This window comes from Anser cygnoides, chromosome 2 (genome assembly GCF_040182565.1).
Source record: "Anser cygnoides isolate HZ-2024a breed goose chromosome 2, Taihu_goose_T2T_genome, whole genome shotgun sequence".
NCBI classification, from domain to species: Eukaryota; Metazoa; Chordata; class Aves; order Anseriformes; family Anatidae; genus Anser; species Anser cygnoides.
This window is the reverse complement of record NC_089874.1, coordinates 26,849,902-26,871,810: the sequence shown is the minus strand read 5'-3', so window position 1 is coordinate 26,871,810 and position 21,909 is coordinate 26,849,902. Positions and strand designations below refer to the sequence as shown.

The 21,909-nt window shown below is 41.0% G+C and overlaps 1 protein-coding gene across 7 annotated transcripts in view; it reads right to left on the bottom strand.

Moving 5' to 3' along the window:
* Positions 1 to 21,909, bottom strand: part of DYNC1I1 (dynein cytoplasmic 1 intermediate chain 1) — a 190,909-nt gene that overhangs the window by 1,502 nt on the left and 167,498 nt on the right. For all 7 annotated transcript variants that reach the window (XM_066991747.1, XM_066991745.1, XM_066991744.1 and 4 more), the window contains one exon: positions 18,237 to 18,362. In XM_066991747.1, coding sequence (XP_066847848.1) covers positions 18,237 to 18,362 — 126 coding nt within the window. The remainder of the gene's footprint in view (positions 1 to 18,236; positions 18,363 to 21,909) is intronic.

Genomic DNA, 21,909 nt, shown 5'->3' with positions numbered 1-21,909 from the left:
AGCTAAACTTCCTGTCAAAACTCTTTAGTGATATGGCAAAATAACACTGCAGTCGGTTCTAGCTAGATCCAACATGGCAATTTCTGGAAGATAATGCAAAGTAGGAGTGAGCTAATTATGGAAAGCAAAACAAACCAAGCAGTTTTCTCAAACTTCATTTTCATTAACTCCAATTCCAGAAAATGGCAACAAACACCCACATTAACCATGCATTCTTTTACTGCCATCTTCAAGCCCTGAGACCGTGTCCTGAACACAGTGTGAGCAAAGAGCTGTATCGAGATCCTGTGCAGTGCTTGGTACTGAAGAAGGCAACTGTTCGGCACCAAGAAGCAATGTGACATACTACAGGGCACAAAGTAAAGTAGTACACCTTAGCAAAGGCACGCCTTTAGACTAAAGGACAAGTAAGACCTTAGCTAACCCAGTCTGTAGTACCCAGCGTAGTCTGTACTGGCTTACTTCTTCCCAAACACCCCAAACGTCACACAGCTGGCTTGCTGACTGCGATCGTCTGGAACTAGCAGGTGAGAGGCGTGCACGAAGCAGCGCGGTGTGCTGCACTGTATTAGAAGCAAATTTCTCCTCTCCTTCCATCCCTATAGCTGGAGACTGAGAAAAGGACACAGTACATGAATTAGCACACCCAACTCAAGCAAGAACTTGCATATCAGCCTGATATTAACCCTGTGCGAAAGAGGTCCACATAAACTGCTGCAAGCTCAACCTTAATCACGTGGGTAGGTATCTGCAATGCTGGGTCTAAACAACTCCTCCAGATCTCAACAAAGCCAATGAGCTTTTCAACTATTTTGTATCTAGCTTTGCCTCTACAGTCAATATTTTGGGGAAAAATCCAGTGTACGTTTTAAAGCTTCAAGTATAGAGTGCATATTCCAATGACTCGGCTACATTATGAAGGGCTGGCGTGTGGTAACTTTTTTTTGCCTACTAAAATACTGAATATAATACAGTTCAATTACTGATGTTACAGACCAAGAAATGCCATCAGTGTGAAGCTATGAGCCCCCAGAGCGTTGCTGGGTTGGTTTCCCTCTCTCCGCTTTCCACTCATTGCACTTTTCTCCTAGTCTTTTCTAGGAAATGGTGATGGGAGTTACAGGAGCAAACCCTTTGAGACAGCTGTCTCACACACACAGATGTGGGTCTGCTGTGGTCTTTAGTTGAAAGCAAGCTCTGTGCTTTGAAGAATGTTAAGCAGAAGGAAATGCAACACCAAAGCGAAGGTCAGTTCGCCAACACACAAGGAAGTACCTGTAGCACAGGTTTGGTCACAGTCACACTCCTGTGCAAGCTACTACATAGTCAGCGAAGGGACAAGGCAAAGATCCTTCTGTTATAGATGCATTCAACATGTGTGTGTAGCAAATTCACTGTTAACTACTGCTGGTGTCCTAAAAGATTTTATTTCTCATGATGCATAGGACAGTGTCATTGATCAAACTGCTGAATGAAAACATTAATGATTTTACTACTAGGAATTAGTGAGACTTATATAAAGTGGAGCAATATCTTAGTCGAAGGACTCTGAATTTAATAAAGCCTCATCTCTTCCTGTCTTTTTAAATCCCAAATGGCATTACACTGTATTAAATGGCTCAAGAAGACAGTATGTTGAAAGAAAAAAAATGTCTATGTATTTATTACATTGAGATCATTTAATTCCCTCTACTCCACAGCATGGCCACAGACAAATAAAATCAAACTCCAGGCTATTACAACTTGAAAATTCTCAAACTTGAAAAATCTCCCTGCAAATGTAGGTAGGCAATATGGTTAGCTGACGGATGGAGGAGGGACAGGGCCTTTTTTAATGTCTCCATTGACAAAACAATTAATGATTGAAGTGAAGGCCATCAGCACACAGATGAGAACGCTCAGTGTCCACATGCAATCTAATTACTTAGATCTTTGTTTTATTTTACCTTATTAAATCCTACATACTGCATCATGCTTTCAATGAGGGGCCAGCCCTGCTAAGAGACTGTTAGTAGAACAAACCCCTCTAATAGAAATTCCTCAGGGATGGAGAGGGAAACCTTGGCAATATTGAAGTCAAGGGAAAAATTGACTTTTATTCCCCTACTTCTTTCTGTGAAGTCCCTAAAGCTGAACCACAAAAGTTATAAGGCAAAAGACCACAAATAAAAACAAAAGCATCCACAAACTCCAATTCAAATTCTTGTATGAATTAACGCTCCCCTTCCAGTCATTTTCCATAAAAGTTCTTTCAACTGTGTGTACTTACACTGACAAATGTTGAAGGCCTGTGTCCGACTGTGGACTCTCCTCTTCAGCCTTCCTGCTGAAGTAGTTACACTGCAAATACCAGCGTAAGGGTGGAAGAAACTAGGAGATACTTTGCAGAGGAAGGGCAGGGGTTTAGAGCTATTTAGGGGTTCCTCACCTGTTTGGCATTTTTGCCATTTTTCTCTCCGCTTCCAGTTACTACAAAGCAGCATGTGTTGAGTTCCAGCAGTCACAAACTCTACACGGAGTAGAAACATTCACCAAAGCATAATAAGGTAATGTAATAACTTACATTAACATTTGGGTCATAAGGTTATTTGAATGAACTGACACTAAGGTATGGAGCAGAACAAGAAAATAAACGTTATTAAGTGCTTTCCTTTGATCCCTTCAAAGGGAATGTAAGCGCTACCTGCAGCTAATTAATTGACTAAATTACCCACACTGCTTTAGCCTAAATATTGCGATATATTTAGGTTGCATCAGATGTTAATTCTAACGAGGAAAGCCAGAATTATCAAAGCAATGGGATGACTTTAGCCAAACTTTGTTCAGCTGTTGGAAGAGGGGTAGTTTTGTCTTCTGTCTGGCTTTTAAAATATCAAGAGTTTAGGCTGCAAGTCTATGGACCTCCAAGCGTAACTACAAGTTTACGCATCCAAACAAACCTGCTTCTGCTTGTGAAGTTACATGTGCTCATCTGGTTACAGGAAGGAGAACTTAGTACAAGAAAACATCTTACCAAGATGTTACCAAAAACACTGATTCCATTTTTTATTGGGTGAAGCTATTTAACTCAAGACAACTGGGGTCCTGCCATTTCTCAAAAATCAAATCAATGTTTTCTTTATATCACTGTAACCTTTTTAGACACCCCCCCCCATTCACTTCCATAAAACATTCCTCCAAAAGCACTCAGTATCTATAAAATTGGTATCTGTAACTGTTTATATATGATCAATAACATATAACTTACTAAATATTATACACATTTAAGATTTTATTTCGGCTAGTCCACAAACTGTTTCTTGACGGCACTCAAAAGCTGATTTACGTGATGCAAACTCTCAGAACGAATTTTTCCACCAACTCCACTACCATGATTTCAGACATGCAGACTTCAGGTGAGAAAAGGTAACTGCCAGGAACGCCCCTCCTGACCGCACGGTGCAGCACAAACACTGCTGGTAAAGGAAACCCTCCCTGGGCAGCACCTCCCAACCAGCAGGCCTAGACCCCCATGTGAAGTGAGCTCAGCTGAACCCCAAAAATGAGACTGGCTGTGCTCTGGACAAAAGGATTATAAATTAGGAGTTGAGATCTCCCTCTCCTCTTGTTCAGCTCCTTCCCCACAGCTAGCGGTAGCTGGACCCTGCCTACTAGTCCTGGCCAACTAGAAGCCCCTTGTCTCTAGGATCACTCGCAACCCCTTCTGTTTTGGTGGTAATGCACTGAGCTGAGCTTTCAGGTCTGGAGATGGTCTTAACAGTGTCTAGATTTGGAAAGACAGGATTTGTCTAGTTGGATCACACAGATCAACTACAGAAGGTTGGTTGTTTTCTCCCTATCTTTTTCAGAGTCATGAAGTTACAGTAGACTTAGAAATGTAACAGCTTAGAAGCAACTGCATACAGTTTTGGGTATCACAATATGAGAGGCATATAAAACTATTAGAGTGTCCAAAGGAGGGCTACAAAGGTAGTGAAGGGTCTGAAGGGCAAGACACATGAGGAGCAGCTGAGGTCCCTGGGTTTGTTCAGCCCCGAGCAGAGCAGGCTGAGGGAAGGCCTCATGGCGGCCTGCAGCTCCCTCACGAGGGGAGCGGAGGGGCAGGCGCTGAGCTCTGCTCTCTGGGGACAGCGACAGGACCCGAGGGAACGGCATGGAGCTGGGACAGGGGAGGGTCAGGCTGGGTGTGAGGGAAAGGTTCTGCACCCAGAGGGTGCTCGGGCACTGGTACAGGCTGCCCAGGGAAGTGGTCATGGCACTGAGCTGCTGGAGTTCAGGAAGTGTTTGGACACCGCTCTCAGACACGTGGTTTGGTTTTGGGTGGTCCTGTGTGGAGCAAGGAGTTGGCCCCTTGTGGGTCCTTTCCCACTTGGGATATTCTATGACTCTATGAAGGCTTGTAAAGCTTAAAGGCAAGATTGTTCCAACTTGTGCCTATTCTGCACTTGTAGATAAAGGATAAAATAACCAGACTCAAGGGTAGCAACAGCCAGGATCTGCCTGATGAGCACCTGGCTTTGCCCGGCCCACAGGTCAAAGTTCCATGTGATGTACCTTGGGCGTCACAAAATCCTTACCTCAAAGTGCCACCACAGAACCTTTGGATATCCGAAACTTCTGAGGCCTCGGTGTTACCTGGGTGATCACCCTAGCCAAGCACATTACCTACCTGCTAGTCTTCCAGCCCTGAACCACAAACGTGCTCCCCTTGATGCTAACACTGACCAAGGAGATGGCTTATACACATTCTGGTAAGAGAATAAGGGACTTCCCTCTCTCCCTGAGTCTCACCAGGCAAGCCAGTCACATGTAGAAGCACGAACGGGGGTTTCATCAGGAACAGCCTCCTCCATCTTCTCATCGAAGCAGAGATTTCCTCATTGTGCACAGCTTCCAATCCACACACCAGAGATAGTACAAACACAAACTGTGTTTCCTGTGTTTTTTACAGAAACTGTGCTCTTAGGAACTTCACCAAACATTAATACTCAGAAAATCTTCATGCAGAACTCAGGAAGAGGAGATGCTCAACACCAGACACCTGTCAACACCACCAGTTGTGCCAGCTAGTGCTGGGCTGCCCAAGCAAGCAGAAAACCAACAGAAAAACAGTGCCTGAAGACACAAATCAGCATAAATTTAACTTCATTTTCAGATTCAACACCTGGTAACACTTGTTCTTTTAATTTAGGTCTATTTTAAAAAAAAAAAATTTTGAGCCTGAACAACACCACCGCAAAACAAAACAAAAATCCAACCTCTGAATATGGCTTTTAGAGGAATCTATCCAGGAGGTTGAAATAAGATATTATAACATATTTCAAGTTTTTCAGTATATTCCCCTCCTATCCATCTTTTTTATTGCTGAAAGTGTTTCAGCTCAATTTATCCAAATCTCTGTATAGCTTCAGTTTCCTTGAAAAAACACTTTCCCGCAAATGAATTATTCAATGAGGATATTTCACTTGATTCCTGGCTCACTGCCTTTCCTGGAGCCTCTAAGTCTTTGAGATGAGGGTGGACAACTCTTTCCGCCTCCATCCCTCCATGCTCTTGTCCAGCACCGCTCTCCTGTGAGGGCTGTGGACTCTCCTAAGAAGGAGGAAAAACACAATAGCAATTTCAAGAGCAGCACTTTGGAGTAGATGGCTTCCCAAACTCTCAGAAGGAGCACAGTAGACTGTATTCAACCTATTTTATTTCTTTTTAATGACTGTACCTCATGGGTCAATTTACCTGTCACTATGATACTGGTATAGAAACTGCAGCACCGATTACTGGTTAAAGAACTGTGCAATCCGAATCACCAGGTTAATAATCACGTTTTTTTCATCTTCACCTGGAGTTTGGATACCTCAGATGAAAAATAGGCGCAGGAAAGCCTTTCTCAACATCGTCTCTGACTCCTGGGTTAATATGGAGGACTGAATTTTTCCAACCCAAACGATCTATAATCGCCTCTAACACACACGTTCCCTGAACACAGGTGTAAAAGGAGAATCTGAAAATGAAGCGTTACACCACGGCTTGGAGCAATCTGCCAAACGTATGTGGTCTGCAGACGGCCTGCCGAACCGTATTGCCACACACTGTTTTCAATTAGACATTTGCAGACGAGCCTGCATGGTGGTCCAAGATACACTTTAAGGGTGATGGAGGTTCCCGAGTCAAAAATAGGTGACCCATTCAAACAGTTTATATAAGTACAATGCTTTATTTTTTATTTTCTTATTTTTGTATATAGAAAACCTTATTCTGACCTAAATTACACGATGGGTTTCTATAGCTAGTCACTGTACTCTGAGAAATCAGGAACTTTCTGATCAACCTGCATCCCTTATTAGTTGCATTTGGGTTTTCTGCTGTTCGGAGGTAAAAGTTGGTCTTATTTTAGACAATCCTATTGACTTGTCTCCACTTTGACAGAGCTGTATGTGCAAAAAAACTTCACATTCAACAGGGAAAATCAAAACGACATGAAAATTCATGCTCCTCATATCTAAAATGCTCTGTTGCTATTATAATTTTTGACAAAGGCAGGTTAATCACTCTTTGAAGAGCTAGCTAATTAAAGCACAAGAAAACATTCAGATTAATTTGAGTTTGTGAAAAACAGCAAGTACAGCAAACCAACTTTAATGACTGAAATCTTAGAATTCACACTAAGTTATCTCTGTGTGTGGTTTATCACCATCTTTATATTCTTTCAGTTTAATAACATCACCAAATAAATGCAGCTTCGGAAGAATATCATTTTAGCTCTTTTCCCTAGGTAGAATTTTTGTCAACCTATATTGTCCTTATCACCTTCTAAAATTACGTGCTGCATTGAAAAGAAATCTGCTGCAAATACTTTGTGCAATGGATTAACATCTGAATGCATTTATGACACTGTAGGTAAAAATATTTTATGATGATAAAATATAACTATTTCAGCTTCATCTTTTCTACAAAGTAGAACAGACAAATCGGTCTAATTCTCTGGGTAAAAGGGAATACTTGTGGGATGACGATCATAATGCTTACAAATCAGAAACAAGAGCGATAGTTCTCCTTTAAACAACTGATCTTATCTTCCAGAGTTCAACAGATGTTATTATCACTGACAGGGAGGTAAAAACAGATATATAGATGTAAATATTAAATATCTTGATACACACACGCAGTCAGCAGGCATGCACCTATTCTGGCCCTGGTCTTGCCCCGCAGAATCCATTACAGAATGCCTTTGACATTTTTCTCAACCTATATGGATTTCTTTTTTCCTGAAAAAGCCTATATTTTTCCAGGCAACACCCTATGCCACACACATGGATGGAAACAAAGTGGGAGGTAATATGCAACGGAATGGCCACCAAAGTAACCAAGAGCACCCTTTTCACATAACTATAGTACCACTGTATTTAACTCTTGGGAGAGCTGAGCATCACTGCTAACAATGGATGAAACCACTGGCAGGAACTCAAACCCCACATACTGCATGCAGATGATTTTAATAAGACACAGTGTTTAGACCACAAAGGATACACTCCAGAGTAGCTCTATATATATTTGTTTACTTAATTGAAGGGGTGGAATACCATAGGCAGCCTAAATACTGCATTTATTCTATGCACAGCAGTCAGTCTAGTGTCACAGACACAGTATACACCACCCTTCTATGAAGTTAATTACTTAGCCCTCATCTAGATTAATGTCTGTTGTGATTTATTTCTTTGCAATTCACCAGCAGGCTCTGATTTAACTAGTGCTGCCATAGTAAAAAGAAGACAAAATATTAGTTTATATGACAAAAAAGCTTAATCCCAAACAGAAACAGAACATAATTTTAGCAAATTTCAAGTTTTTCTCCTAAGGAGAACAGTAGCTGCTAAATTGTTACATATTTGATGGCAAATTGTGTTTTGAATACAAAACAAACAATGGTGTTATTTTAATAATATACATGTAAAGAGCAAAGATGCACTGTGTAAAGCTCCTGCATAGGAATCCAAGCTTTGAATGCCTATTAATTCTTTACTAAACTTAGTCGTCTTTGTCTCTAGCAGTCATCTTGATGCCAGGCTAACAGGAGAGAGGGAGAACAGACTAAAACAGTCTGTAAATTATACATACAAGACACACAAATGCACGTTAACAGGACAGAAAGACTGCGGGCTCTTAACACTTCAAAGATAGGAAATGTCAAAGTTAGGGTTAACTCCCCTAATGCTACTCATTTTGCATTATGATACCGTCTTTAATCTTTATCAAAAAAAAGGTTAAAAAAAAACACAACACAAAACCTGTGCTGGAAGCAAACACCAATTACAGAAAATTTCAGCCTGGAGGATTAGTACTTGATTGGGCATATGAAAAAGAAAACAAGGAAGTGGAAAGTATCTTTAATTGCAGACAACACTACAGTTCCACCTATAATATCAGAGTTGGCTCAGACTCTACTGAAATAATTAGAAAGAATGATGTCCGAGCTACCAAACAGATTTTTCTTCCCTCAATTAATATATCGAAATGCTGTACTTGATTATCAACTACAGAAGATAAAATGTTGAGTAACTCCAAGACTCTTGAAAGAGAGGATAAAGTTGAAATTTCGATTACTATTGTTTGCTTAGACCACCTCTTAAAATACAAACTTAAAATTATAAGCTTATGGTCTATTCTTAAGCTACAGAATTTCCCCGGTGCTTTTGCCAGGCATGCTGTGGTAGTCCTCACCTACAGATCTACTCAGGTCCTTCGAGATGAAAGAAATTTAATATAATTCAACAGCTACAAAAGCAGAAAGAGCATCTGCTGTGCTTCAGAAAAGCTAATAATTTTGCTACAGAAGAGGTGTCCTAAGCAGCAAAGATGTTACAGTTCCTATCTTTCCACCACTTCTGCAGTGCCACCAATTTACAGGTTAAGAAAAAAAGTCAGGTATATTGGTTTCCCATGAGGATCCTAGTCCTGAGAGTGGAATTTATGGAAATAAATTTAATATGGAAATTAAAGCCACTGATTTTTTTTCTCTCTCTTTAGTTTCAGGACATTTAATGCTCTGAATTAAGTGGTCACATAAGAACTTCTTCTCTACCAAATTATATTATCAATTATTATTGCACTAAAAAATGTAAAAATGCCAAATGGATCAAAACGAGATGGTAAGGAGCCTTCAACCTGTTGTTCTTTCCAATACCTGACAACTACATCGATTTGGAAGAACTACCGCCATCATTTTATCATTTTTACTTTAAATATGAGAACTTCAGCCTCTGGAGCAACTGCACTGGCCAAGGTGTCTCCTTGGAAGTCCAGCTGAATGAAGGGCCACTGCCTCAGGGAAGAAACAAATCACGGTATCTTCAGCTTTGTTGGCTTCCTTTTTTAAACCAAGCCAGCCAAGCCCACTCTGTGGTTCAGTCCGGAACAGGAACCATGAAGGACTTTTGCCACTGCCTTCTGGCTCCCAGATGGCCGACGGATTCCCACCAATGCTAGCCTATGAACTGCTATGTTTTTTTGGAGAAGTTTGTTTCCATGAGGATTCCTTCCCTTCCATTTTGCATCTATTACCTGCAAAAGCTCATCCACAAAATAGCATTTTTTTCCTTCGTTTCAGACATAGGCAAAGATACATTTCATATTTAAATTAAACACTGCATGTGGAATTTTGGCTGCTGAATACGATGTATTAGGGCTCAGCTTTCCTCAATTGATATTTTAATGTAACCGTTACCTTCCAAGCCGTGAATTAAATAGTTTTCATGTTCAAAATACATACCATTTTGCTAAACATTAAAAAAAAAAATTAAAAACATAATTAAGGATTCCCAAAATGAAAACTGGTATTGGATGCAACAGGTTGAAACCACAGATGCATCATGAAGAAAATTAATTATACAAAGCAGCCCTTGTTTCAGAAGTGTTTAACAACACAATGATAGCATATGAATTTCAATTAGATTTGCAAATTGCTGCATGCAAACTGAGTTTAAACTAAATTTTGTGTTTGGTACTTTTTCCCTTCCATACTCCGCATTACTTAAAGCTATGAAAATTTTCCACACTTGCATAAAAACTTTCAGAGGGGATAAAAACTTTCTGAGAAAATACTACCCAACAGCCTAACCAGATATTTAAAATACATACCCTGCAAAACTATTAGCATGCATTTACTTGAGCTCTGTTCCCCACCAGTTTTCCATGATGCAGGTCCAGAACACGGCAGATCAGCTAAAGCATTTACTCTGTCTCCACTGCCTCATGTACACCTACTATGAAAAGCCTGGACCCAGACTGTCTTTTCCTCTGAGCCTCTTCAGAGATTTTCAGGAGAAGCAATAGCTGAGGAGCTACTAGTTACTAGTGAGGCCACCACTGCTGCCGATGCAACAAATACACAGTGGATGGACTCGTACATCAGATCCAGTGCCTGCCTTTTCTTCTTTCTCTTGTTCTCTACACTGTTTTCCAGCAGGAAAATACCTACATGAAGGCTGTCACACACTGCCCGCCCTTCTACCCATCCTGCAGGCATTACTGTGCAGAGAGGGACTGATCTCTTACAGTTTCTCTTCTGCCACTCTCGTCGCTTCGTTATCTGAGTGCCTTCTAATAGCGCATTAAGCTACATGATTAACTCCTGTTACATGTGGCTTGTTCTCTCTGATCCTCTCTGCAGGGGGAGAATCTGGGCCTTTGCAAGGGAAAAGGAAACATACGTCGGCTTTAAAAGTAGTGTGCAAATGAACAGAAAGGACTGGAGCCAGATTTCTGCTGGTTGGTTGTTTTGGTTTTTTTTTTTAAGCTTTTTATTTCATATGATGAGGGCTTGAGGAATTCTTACAACAGATATCTGTATCATACTGGAAATTCACGTCTTTTCACCCTGTGAAATTCTCTGGGGAGCTAGTAAGATATCTTAAGGTAAGGATTAAGAATTAATTTAAGTTTTAGGATGACTACCTAATCTTCCTTTTCTATCTGTTTTTGCTAATGCCTGCTTAACTCTATTGTCTAATCAACAAATGAGATAAAGGACACCTTTGTTAAAGATCCGGTACCTTCTCCTTTAGTTTTAACAAATAATCTTCCAGTACTAAAATGAAGGTGGAACTTCATTTATATGTATAGCAAAACAGAAGAAACACCACCTTTACCAAGAACAAGTGTACACGATGGCATCGGGCAGGAAAGTGACCCTGTATGCCAGGTTTGATCTACTGCAAGATAGCATTCGAACACATCACAAGCTCCACCTTGAGCGGATGTTTTTTCCCCACCTTCCCTACTCGCTTGGAACTTCAGTCTTCAGACAGTCTGAAATATTCTTCTGACGTTAAGCTAACACACGGTCAGAGAAGTTGTGAATGCCCCATCTCTGAAGGTGTTCAAGATCAGGTTGGACAAGGCCTTGGTCAACCTGATCTTGGCATCCCTTCCCATGGCAGGGGTTTGGAACTGGGTGATCTTTGGGGTCCTTCCCAACCCAAGCCGTTCTGTGATTCTGTGATCCTATGGTCAGCTTGCAGCCACATGCTCTGGTAACAGCCGTGTCCTCAGCCCCAGAAGTTCTCCCTCTCTGGCACTAAGCACTCCTATCATACATATTCCCACATGAACCACCAGGCTCAGACCTCCTCAGCTAGTTGCACCACGTTGTTCAGTCTCCTTCTGCAGGCCAGTCTCATTTCCTAGTAACGCAGACCCACATCTCTCCCTGAGCATGTTTCAAATGGTCTTTTAAAATACACGTATTTTTAAGTATGAAGGGAAACAATGCTGAAGTCACCTTTTAAATAATGTTCGTTTTGTCAAGCTGCTTTGTGAGTCGGGAGGCCACAGGGACGGTGATTTAGAGGGGCAGCAGAGCAGCAAGGCACCACAACCTGCAAAAGGTGGCAGAGAAAGGAAACCTCATGGCCCTAGGCTGATGCTGGAGATAAACAGCTTCAGCCGCCAGATGCAGGTCTTGGGTAAGTCTGTAGAGTTCCTTCATGGCTCAGTTTCCCTCTTGAAAAAAATACTCCCCTAATATGAGAGCACTAGAAGTGCAAGACCCTATTCCAGTCTGCTGTGATGAAGCCTACTTAAGTACCAAGACAGACTGAAAAAACAAGACTACTCATTTCTGTCTCCATTTCTTATCACTGACAAGCACACAGTCACAAATACGAGCGTATACGGGTGCTCACAGGCATAAACGTATGCATTTATATGTCGGGATATAGCCAAGTCTTGTTTTAAACTGCAGAAGTAGTTAAATGCTTGGTTTAAACTTATCAACATAATGTTGTTTTTCTACAGGAGAATAAACCAGCGCTTACATAAAGACCTCAAAGCATTCACAGCAACCTAAAGTAATGAATATTGTAATGAGAAACACAAGTATTTAGGGTGATAATGACTGGACTTTGCTCTACTTAGATCGGCTCACCCCCTATGGAGGCTACCAAAGCTTAAAGATTTTATCACCCTAGTAATCAGCAATGGGTAATGGCCTTCATAAAACACAGTAATTAAATTGACTGATTTCAAACTAGTGCATTTTTTTCATTAGGGAGTTCTTATTTAACCTACTTCAAAAAAATCCCTTTGTGAATAGTGGCTGTATCAGTCTAAATTCAAATGACAAGGGACAAAGAGCTTGTTCTGTTCAATATTTCAGTTACTATTTTAAGTATAAAGCTAGAGTTCCCAATATGCTGTCGTTGCCGTTTTTTTGGTCATCTCTAAGAGCTTCCAGTTTTAAAAGTCTCTCAAGATTGCACATTATAAAACCGGGGACAGAGGAGAAGCAAATCAAAACCCTAGTTCTTTTACATTTTCCACAAACTCTTAAAAGATTCTGCTTTGTTAATACATGCTTTTAAAATCCTCCGAGGCCAACGTTGCAGCCTTCATAGCAAAAATATCAATGGTGAAATTGAGGCTCTGCCTCACAATCCATTCAATCACCCTTTATGCCTGGCTTGTGTTGTTTGTTGTAACTATTGTGTCTCACTTGATCTTTGTATGCTTTTGAAAAGAACTTGGTTGTAAGCACAACCTCTTATTATTGCTCAAATTTGCCTTCATGATATGTATGTGAGCCATTTATCTGTGTTCCAAGAACACTTGTAATTCAACACAGATTTTAAAATAAAATATTTTATAGCAAGTCTCAGCTTTGCTTTTGTGGCAAAAACATTTCCTCACTCCATATATGCTCTACAAGAGCTTTACAATGGCAGAAGTAAACCTACTGGAAAATCTACCTGGATAAGTTAATGACATAAAACCTAGTTTCATATTTCTCTCTCTGCACAACAGAACTTCAACTGCACGAAAGAGAAGCTGGCTATGTTTTCTGTATGAAATCCACAGTGAAATTCAGGGATCTCTAGACAGGATTACAAAGTACCAATCCTTCTCCACTCTAGCCATGTGACTAAATAGCCATGCTGAAATGTGAGAGTTGGTCATGAATATGCATGGCTCCCTGTCTTGAACCCTAAGACTCTCAGAACAGCTGCTACAGGCTGCTGAAATCAAAGCGACTTATTTTACAGGAACCAATGGGATATTCCTTATGGCACCAACACATCCACATATTTCAGGCAGTTGCCAGCTCCTCCTTCACTGGTCATGTTCTTGAAAATGAGATATGGGGCAAATATCCGTCATGGAGCAAATGGGGAAGTATGCAAACTGCTTGATGCAGCAGCCAGAAAGCGGCTTACAGAGACGTTACCTCTGAAACCTGACAGAGTCGTGTAGATGTCAACACGATGCTGATTTCACTGCAAGAATAAAGGACAGAGGTAATAACTGTTTAAAGAATCCCATGTAATTGCTTCCTGTGGCAGTGCCAGCTTTCCTGGATGGTCCAGGGAAAGATCTTTTCTTGCTTTTCTCCAGTTTCACTTGTCATACTAGTCATCCTCAAAAAGCACGACTAGAATCAGCTGTTGGAAAGGCCACCAAACAGATGCAATGGTTTGTCCTGTAACTGGTTTAACAAAATAATGAATAAGCTCATGGTGATTAGTTTCAAACTCTCCAATACTGTGCTGAACTTACTTGAACTATATTCTGTTACAATCAAATAATAAATCATTGATTTCCAGTTTCAATCTATTCATTCACAACGCAAACAAAATATGACCAGGAAGAGATTAATGGGAAAAAAAAAGAAAGAATGGAAGGTGGAAGAGAAGCTGCTTCTTTCACAACCAGAGGCGCAAATGGCATTCTCAATAAGCCAGGTAAGCAACAAACGTGGTTGTTAGAGAATATTTATGACAGCGGCAACTGTGTAACATCACTGAAGCATGCACAATGGGAGCAAGCTTTCTAGAAAATGTATGTACAAAAGAGACATGTAGTTAGGTCTAACTATCAATCATCTGGACATGTGAATAAATCTATAGTCAGTGGTCCATGTTCTGCTAAAATCAACTTCTACCATATAGAAAACTTGCTGCCCTGTAAATAATCCATAAGACTAAATAAGATAAAACACATTTTACATACTATCACCACAATAATATCTCAGCTACTAGACCGGCAAAGGTTTGCATCTTTATATCTGTCATAGAGTAAAGTGTATTTACAGTGACTGGTTATATCCTCTTTTCAAGTTATTTAGGTTTAAGATCACATCACACTGAAACAATCATGGTTTTTTGTTGTTTGTTTAGGTTTTTATTTTGTAATTCACAGTCTTTAAATCAGTGGTTACTGATCCACAAGAGCACATCTATATGGACTATTTAAGTCTCTTCTCCCTTGGAAGTGTGTGTATAACTCCCATTAATGCTAATGGGCATAAAGCACATGCATTGAGGAGAAAATAGACCCCTCACTGTGAAAATAAATGTGTTCAGTTATTTTCAGACACGATGCTGAAATCAAACAACTAAGAGTACATAGTATAAGGAGATAACATTATATAGCCTAACTGAAAATGTCACCATTATTTTTAACTCCCTGATCATGGACTCTGCCACCTTCATGTTTCTGCCATACCTTGTGTCATAACGACTATGACTGCATAACATCTTAAGAAGGGCCAAATCCTAAGCAATCCAGGCAAAACAGCCCCTTTCTCAAGTTCCTTGCCTTCACAAATGATGCAAGGTTAGGCCTCGCGTCTTACATTTTCACTTAGGCCATACAATGGTTTTGCTTTACACCATATAGGTTATAGGTTATATAGGTTATATAACCTATATGTATAGGTTAATAGCAGCAATCACTGTTCTCTAGGTCTTTAAAACTGCGATGAATCTACCAAAGTAAATATCCCTATCACTTAAATTTATTCCTTAATGATATGATATTGTTATGTTTTCTGCTCTGATCAAAATTCATGGGGTCGACTCTGTATGTTCAAGCATGTAAGAAAATTTGCTTACATGGTAATGTGAAATTCAAAGATGTTGTAGTATGATTCTATGATAATAAAGCACAGTAACATATATATCCAGATCTCTTTGACTGAGCCAATGTTTTATGAACTGACAGCTAATCTAACATGATAATTTGGATCAGCCACAAGAAAAGGAAGGCTTTAAAAGGGTGCAGTAAAAGTGGAGCATTAATGTCTTTGGTGAAGATATTTAGGGTCTTTGTAAAGTGGCCTGCTGACTTTCTAATGCAAGTAATCACGCTCACCATCCTAAATCAGAGAGATGCACCTTCAAATAAATGGATGCTACTGAGTTATCAGTCAGGCAGGGCTGAGTTCTTCCAGTGATGAGGCCTTTTCAGAAGTCAGTGCTGGAGGAGATGGGTGGGGTGCGGCAGCTGAAAGGTCATCTGCCATGGCTGAGTGTCAGGCTTTGCAACGTAGCTGAGACAAAGAGGAGATCTGGGCACCGCCAGGTGCTGTGTGGTCCAGCTCACAGCCACGCGCTCACATCACGTCCCTTCTACTGTCACTGATGTTTGGAATCAGTTCATGGAGAAAAATATCCCAACAAAAAAAAAAAAAGTCATTACTTCTCTGCTGATTTAGCTCCTTCACCATAATGTGGGGTCTGACGTGCGCTACTGGTACCAGCACAAAAACTGGACAGCAAAGGATATGGCACGGGATGATTGGCTGACGGGTGGAGAAGGAGTGCCCCCTTTAAACGATTAGGCCAGCCCTGTCATGCCCCTGCATCAAACCCCTGCAGAAAGGACAGTCAGAGGAGGACGCCAGCTGAGCCAAGGAACTGGCCAGTGCCTGCATACTAAAGTAGAGGGAGCCTAAGGCTGACATAGTTCTGCCAGACACTTCCAAAAGCACACGGACACGCTGTGAATTCACTGCGCGCCGTGCTTGAGGACAGCTGAGCATGAAATAACTCATCAGAGGGCTCTTTATGAACTGGCACAGAGGGTTAACGAGCGAAGAGGCTATTCCTCACTGTCCGAGCCCTCAGTTCTAGGCTCTCAAACTGCAAAGTATTTCTGCAACTCACTTAAGGCTTTAGAGTGACAAGAGCTGTGCCAGAGAATAGCTGAGCAACCTTTTTTTTCAAACCAGAAAAAGCCACCCTAACAGCACAGCAGCTCTGGCAGCTTCTGAAGCAGGAATTACTGCAGAGACTGATGCTGTCAGAATGAACCAGGCAACAAATTAATGAGTTCCTTCATTACAAAAGAGGAGGAGGCGTGGCAACAGCCCATGACCTGTCAGCTGCTATGTGGACGGACATCTATCCAACTGTTTAAGTACGGATGGAGCTGAGCTGGAGACCCTGGGGCTCTGCACGGACAGAACACAGAACATCCACGAAGCAGAACACGTTACTCTGAAACTGATCAGGACTCATGCAAATAAACACTGTTGAACAGCTCTTTTCTTTTTCCTTTTCGAGTAATAGAAAACTGTCTTTCCTTCTGATCGGAGTTGATCGCTGTGACTCATTTTGCAAGTTGAGTTCTGATTATAGAGAGGAAAAGGACAAAAACTTAAATATTACTTCTTCTGCACAGTAACAGTAAATCTATTTTCTCCTGGGTGAGCTTGCAGGGATAAACAATCCTATGAATGGTCTGGTGTATGATATGCAAAAAAACAACATTTCTGGAGCCTGTCTAGACTCCCAGACAAGATCAGATCATGCTGTCATCACAGACATTTCCACAGCCTGTCATATCACTTCGAAGACAGAAAAAACACCTTTTCAGAACAGTCATGCAAAACGAAAAATAAACAAAAACAGCCTGACCTGCAGTGTTGTAGTGCAAGCCTGAATGCAGTAACCTTAGCCAATTTAGAGATTACGCTAACAATACGGCACGAAGTTTCAGCAAACATTTGTGAGGAAAGGCAACTCCTGCACAAGCAAATGCAATCCAAAAATATGAGTCATGCACAAGCAATTTTGCTATGGGCCATAAAATCACTTTATGAGAGTTACAGATAATTCTGTATGTATTCCATAATGTTTCCCTACTGTGTAGAGATGGATATCTCAGTATCCTATCACAGATAATGACAGAAAACAAATTCTCTACATAAAAGCTGATTGCTCAGAGATTCACCCTTAACTGTTCCAAGGAATTGTAATGCCGACAGAACATTTTATACCTTATTCATCAACACAGAAGTAGATTCTATCAGTGCCAAACATACTGCAGTTTAGATGGCTTTTACAATATGTAGTAGGGTGAATTGAGAGCAGCGTTAGACACAGAATACACATCCTGCTATTTCTCAGCACCCACATACCCTTCATCACACATGCAGCTACCGTCTTCCGCAATGACACCTTTCATCTCCTCCTTTTAGTACCTTTGCACATCTTCAAGCATATTTACCATTATTCAGCACTAAAACAACAGCCTCTTACTCTGTACATGTCATGCTGAGAAAAGCCTACAACATTAAGCCAGTCATGAAATAAGAGATGCTGGAATATAAGAGGTGAACCCTGCAGGACCAACTTCAGAACAAAAGAGATTCTCTTTGTACCTATATTTTCCTCTTCATGTTCCTTTTTTAACTTTTTCCAACTGTACTTAAAAAAATAAAAATAAAAACACTGGATATTTTCAAAAAAAGACTTTCCTCCTGACACTTTCACTAGTTAACTCTTTTGCATGGTGGCTTTACAACTAACATGCTGTTGGCAACCCGAACCAACAGGGACTCCACTGAAAGCCAGACGGTATATTCTTTGGAGGTGTCCCACGACTAACAATGCAAGATCTTTTCTCAAACTTGGATGTGGTGACTTGCGGGACCTGAGCTTTGAAAACACTAAAAATAATACCTCTCCAACATCATAGATCCATATACGGCCTTCTGAATCACCAACTGCTACCTCCTTCCCAGCCTGGGCCCAGCGGACACGGTTGAGGGCAGAAGCTCCTTCTATTGTCACGCTAGCTGTGGGAACCTGTTGAAACAATAGGAAAAGAAAGGACAATAAAATCACGCTGCCTGCAAACCCAGGGGTCAGTTTTGAACGTCCAATTTTGCTGGGTGAGTCACAAGCCTCTCGTCAGGGGGGAGGAAAAAAAAAAAAAAAAGGTTCATTGTTTCTTCAATCACATGTGCTAAAAGAGAGAGTAAGAGATTGCTTAGAATGAGTAGGGAAGATTTTTCTACTGTAAAGGGCAGTAAACGAAACAATTTTACCCCTTAACTCAGAGACACGTGAAACTGTGTCTGCTTCTTTCTCAAAATTCACTGATTTATGACCAAGAATCAACTGAGGGTAGGACTTGGCTTCGGTCCTACCCTGACTTCTGACCAGGGCCCAAATAACCTGACTGCTGTAGACAAATCCCTGATGCACCCTTGGATTTCATACTCGCCTCTGCAGCTGGATGCAGAGGTCAAAGCTCAGGTACTAATTAAGAAGAGTCCTGAGCTAATCACTTCAGCGAGGACACAGCAGAAGGTGAGAACAGCTGAGCAGACATTTAGGAACTCCTACAATAGATTCCCACAATTCTCTTGTGCATCCCCGTACTCCCAGGAGCCTTCTTCTTGTTTAACTACACCTGGATGCTGTTTAATTTCCAAACTCCCTCCCTGCCCCAAGCTGACCAACAAACTTAACAGGTGACCCGCAAGAATACATAAAGGTGCTGGTTAACATGTGGGATGAATAAAGAACGCGATCTCAGGAGAAGTATTTGCAATCTACGCTGGAATGAGGGCATCAAAAGAAGCTGCAGGAGGAAGGAACCGTGTGGGTGTCTGTCCCAGATAGGCAGATCACTCACTTGATTTAGGTCACCTCGTAAGACGAACGACAGTAGCCTGCGAGCCTGCTGATGCTCCACCCAGCTCCTTTAACAGGAGAACCTGCCTGAGCAAGGAGCCTGCAGCTTGGCACGGCAGCCTCCTGGACGAGGCTTTTTAGTTTTCGTGCTTTTTAAATCAGGGCAAACGGGGTAGGATGGGAGCGCCAATAGCGGCTCCCCCACCAGATCGCCTCACGGGAACAGGCCTAAGGCACACGTTGGGATGGGGACAAGGGGATGCTGTGGGATCTACAACTGGAGGCGGAGCTGGAGAACAGTCCTGGCGAGAAGAGGCAGCTGGACAGGAGCCAGAGCCTGGGCCACCTCTGCAGGAGCGACGGGAGCCCTCTGGTCCCCATTGCGGGCAGGCTGCTGCACGAGAGGGAAGTGAGCAGCTTGGAGGTGGCATGGAAACCTGGTCTAAAATTCGAGAAGTCTTCCTGACTTCACCTCAGTTCCCAGGCTATAGCGTTATACAGTAGTTGCCAGACAGCTCCAGAGATCCACAAGAAAAATGATTTTAAAGCAAACACTGCAGAGCTTCCCTGCTGTCAGCTCTACGGCCTTCAGCACGTCAGCGAGGTGCGTGGCGGCGGGGAGCCCAACCCCTGCGGCTGCCTGAGGCTCTGGGCACTGCGGCGGGGCTGCTGGCCCTGCGCCTCTCCGCCTGGATGTTCCCCGTCACAGACCCTGCTCAAACCGAGCAGGCACCTGCCAGCCCACTGGGCCTGGCAAGCTGAGATGTCTTCTCCGTAAAGGGCCCGGGACACTACCCTTTATGCAGCCCCGCAAGTGGAATGAGAAAGGATTTTGTCTGTGGGGCGATGTAGAAATAATGCTGGGTAACAATCAGAAAGCAGATACTGTCCTCCCCCTTTAGGAAGTCATTCAGATGCAAATAAGCTGCTGGCCTCGTCTCTGGGTTGTGCAAGGCTGAGGTCCTGTCCAAGGCAGCCTCACTGATGAGCGCTGGCACGCTCCCGCTCCTCGTCCCAAGCATGTTACTCGTTAGCATGCTACAGCCGAGGGCTTCAATCTGACGTGGGGTCACTGATCCAGGATACCATCGCATTAAAAAATGAGCAAGTTTTACTCTTCTGATCACTGATTTAAAAAAAAAAAAAAAAAAACCAACTATTTTAATTCCAGCCAAAATTAATTTCATAACATTTGGAAACGGGTTTCTTCAAACAACGACTAAATGCCACATTTTTCGAGCACTAATCCACTAACCAGCTACGTTTCTCAGAAAACTGTAGATCAAAGATATTTGTTTCAAATGAGCTCCACAGCTTAGATTTAAGGCACTGAATTTTTAGCAAAATCTTTCAGAAGGGTGAAATCTATAACTCCAGAACTGTTTTTTGTTGTTGTTAATACAGCATTCTTTCAGTGTTCCACATAAAAACACGCAGCATGCATGCTGCAGACACAAGACACAACCCATGGTGGTTTTTTTTTTTTTTTTTTCGAATCCAATGGTTTTGTAAAATCCTATTACTATTCCACAAAACTATCTAGCAAAATAAAAAGCAATCATGCAATAGTGTTTAAAAGTCTAAATAGAAAACCTTTTCTCCAGCGATACAGGATAAAATATATTCAAACCACAGTATCTTAAAATAGATTTGTCTACCTGGAGAAGTGATAGGTTAAATTACACATGCCTATTTTAGATTTTAAAGATACGAGGTTATTTTATAATGGTAGCATTATGTTGCTAAAATTACATTTAAAATACCTTATAAATTCTCTGAAGTTGCTTGTCAGATTTTTAACAGTTTTGAAATAAGATTTTACAAGGTAACAGATTAAGATGCAGTCAGAAAAACCTGCATGGTAAGAATATACATATATATATATATATACACACACATAAACATATATATATTTGCACTTTTATTGCTTATGTAATGTCTAAACCTGCTTGCAAATAGATCTACCTGTTTTTAGAAACAGACACCATCTTCATATTTTCAAAGCTAAGGTAGGGCATACATAGTATGTTTGAAAGGAATATAACAGAGCAAGAATAAGTAATTTTATCTATAAACTGCTATTAGCCTCATCCATAACCAAGATTCATTAATAACCTACAGACTTTCTCCAGCCTCGAACAAAAAAATAAATGTAATGAACACATACATAACAAATCGGCATTTGCTAACCTGAATCTATCAGAAAACCTCATATCCTGATTCTTATAATAATATTCAGTTTGCAAAAGAATGAAGGTGTGAAGTAGTTTTTTTTTTTGCTTTTAAAGTTTTTTATATTAATTTATTAAATATAAATCAAACATGATGATTTGCATTGCTACTACAAAAATCACTTCTGGTATCCATAGATCAAAATGCAGCATACAAATACCCTTGGCTATTTTAAACTGAGATTTTAAGAAGAATTAGATTGATTAAATCTATGGTATGGTCAAATGATTTTAGTTACTTTGATTAGAAAGCATCTATTACGCGGGAGAAAAGTTTTTAATAAATATGGGGAGTGACACTAGCGTAAACCGTGTTACAGTTCAAAAATGTGAAGGTAGCATATCATAACTAAAACCAGCTATTTTCTTAATTGGTTTATAAAATAACACCTAAATAATCATGTGGCTTACTTCTCAAATTAAACAAAACTATTAATAACAATCATATCTGGTTCTCACACAGAGATTTTTATCAATAGCTA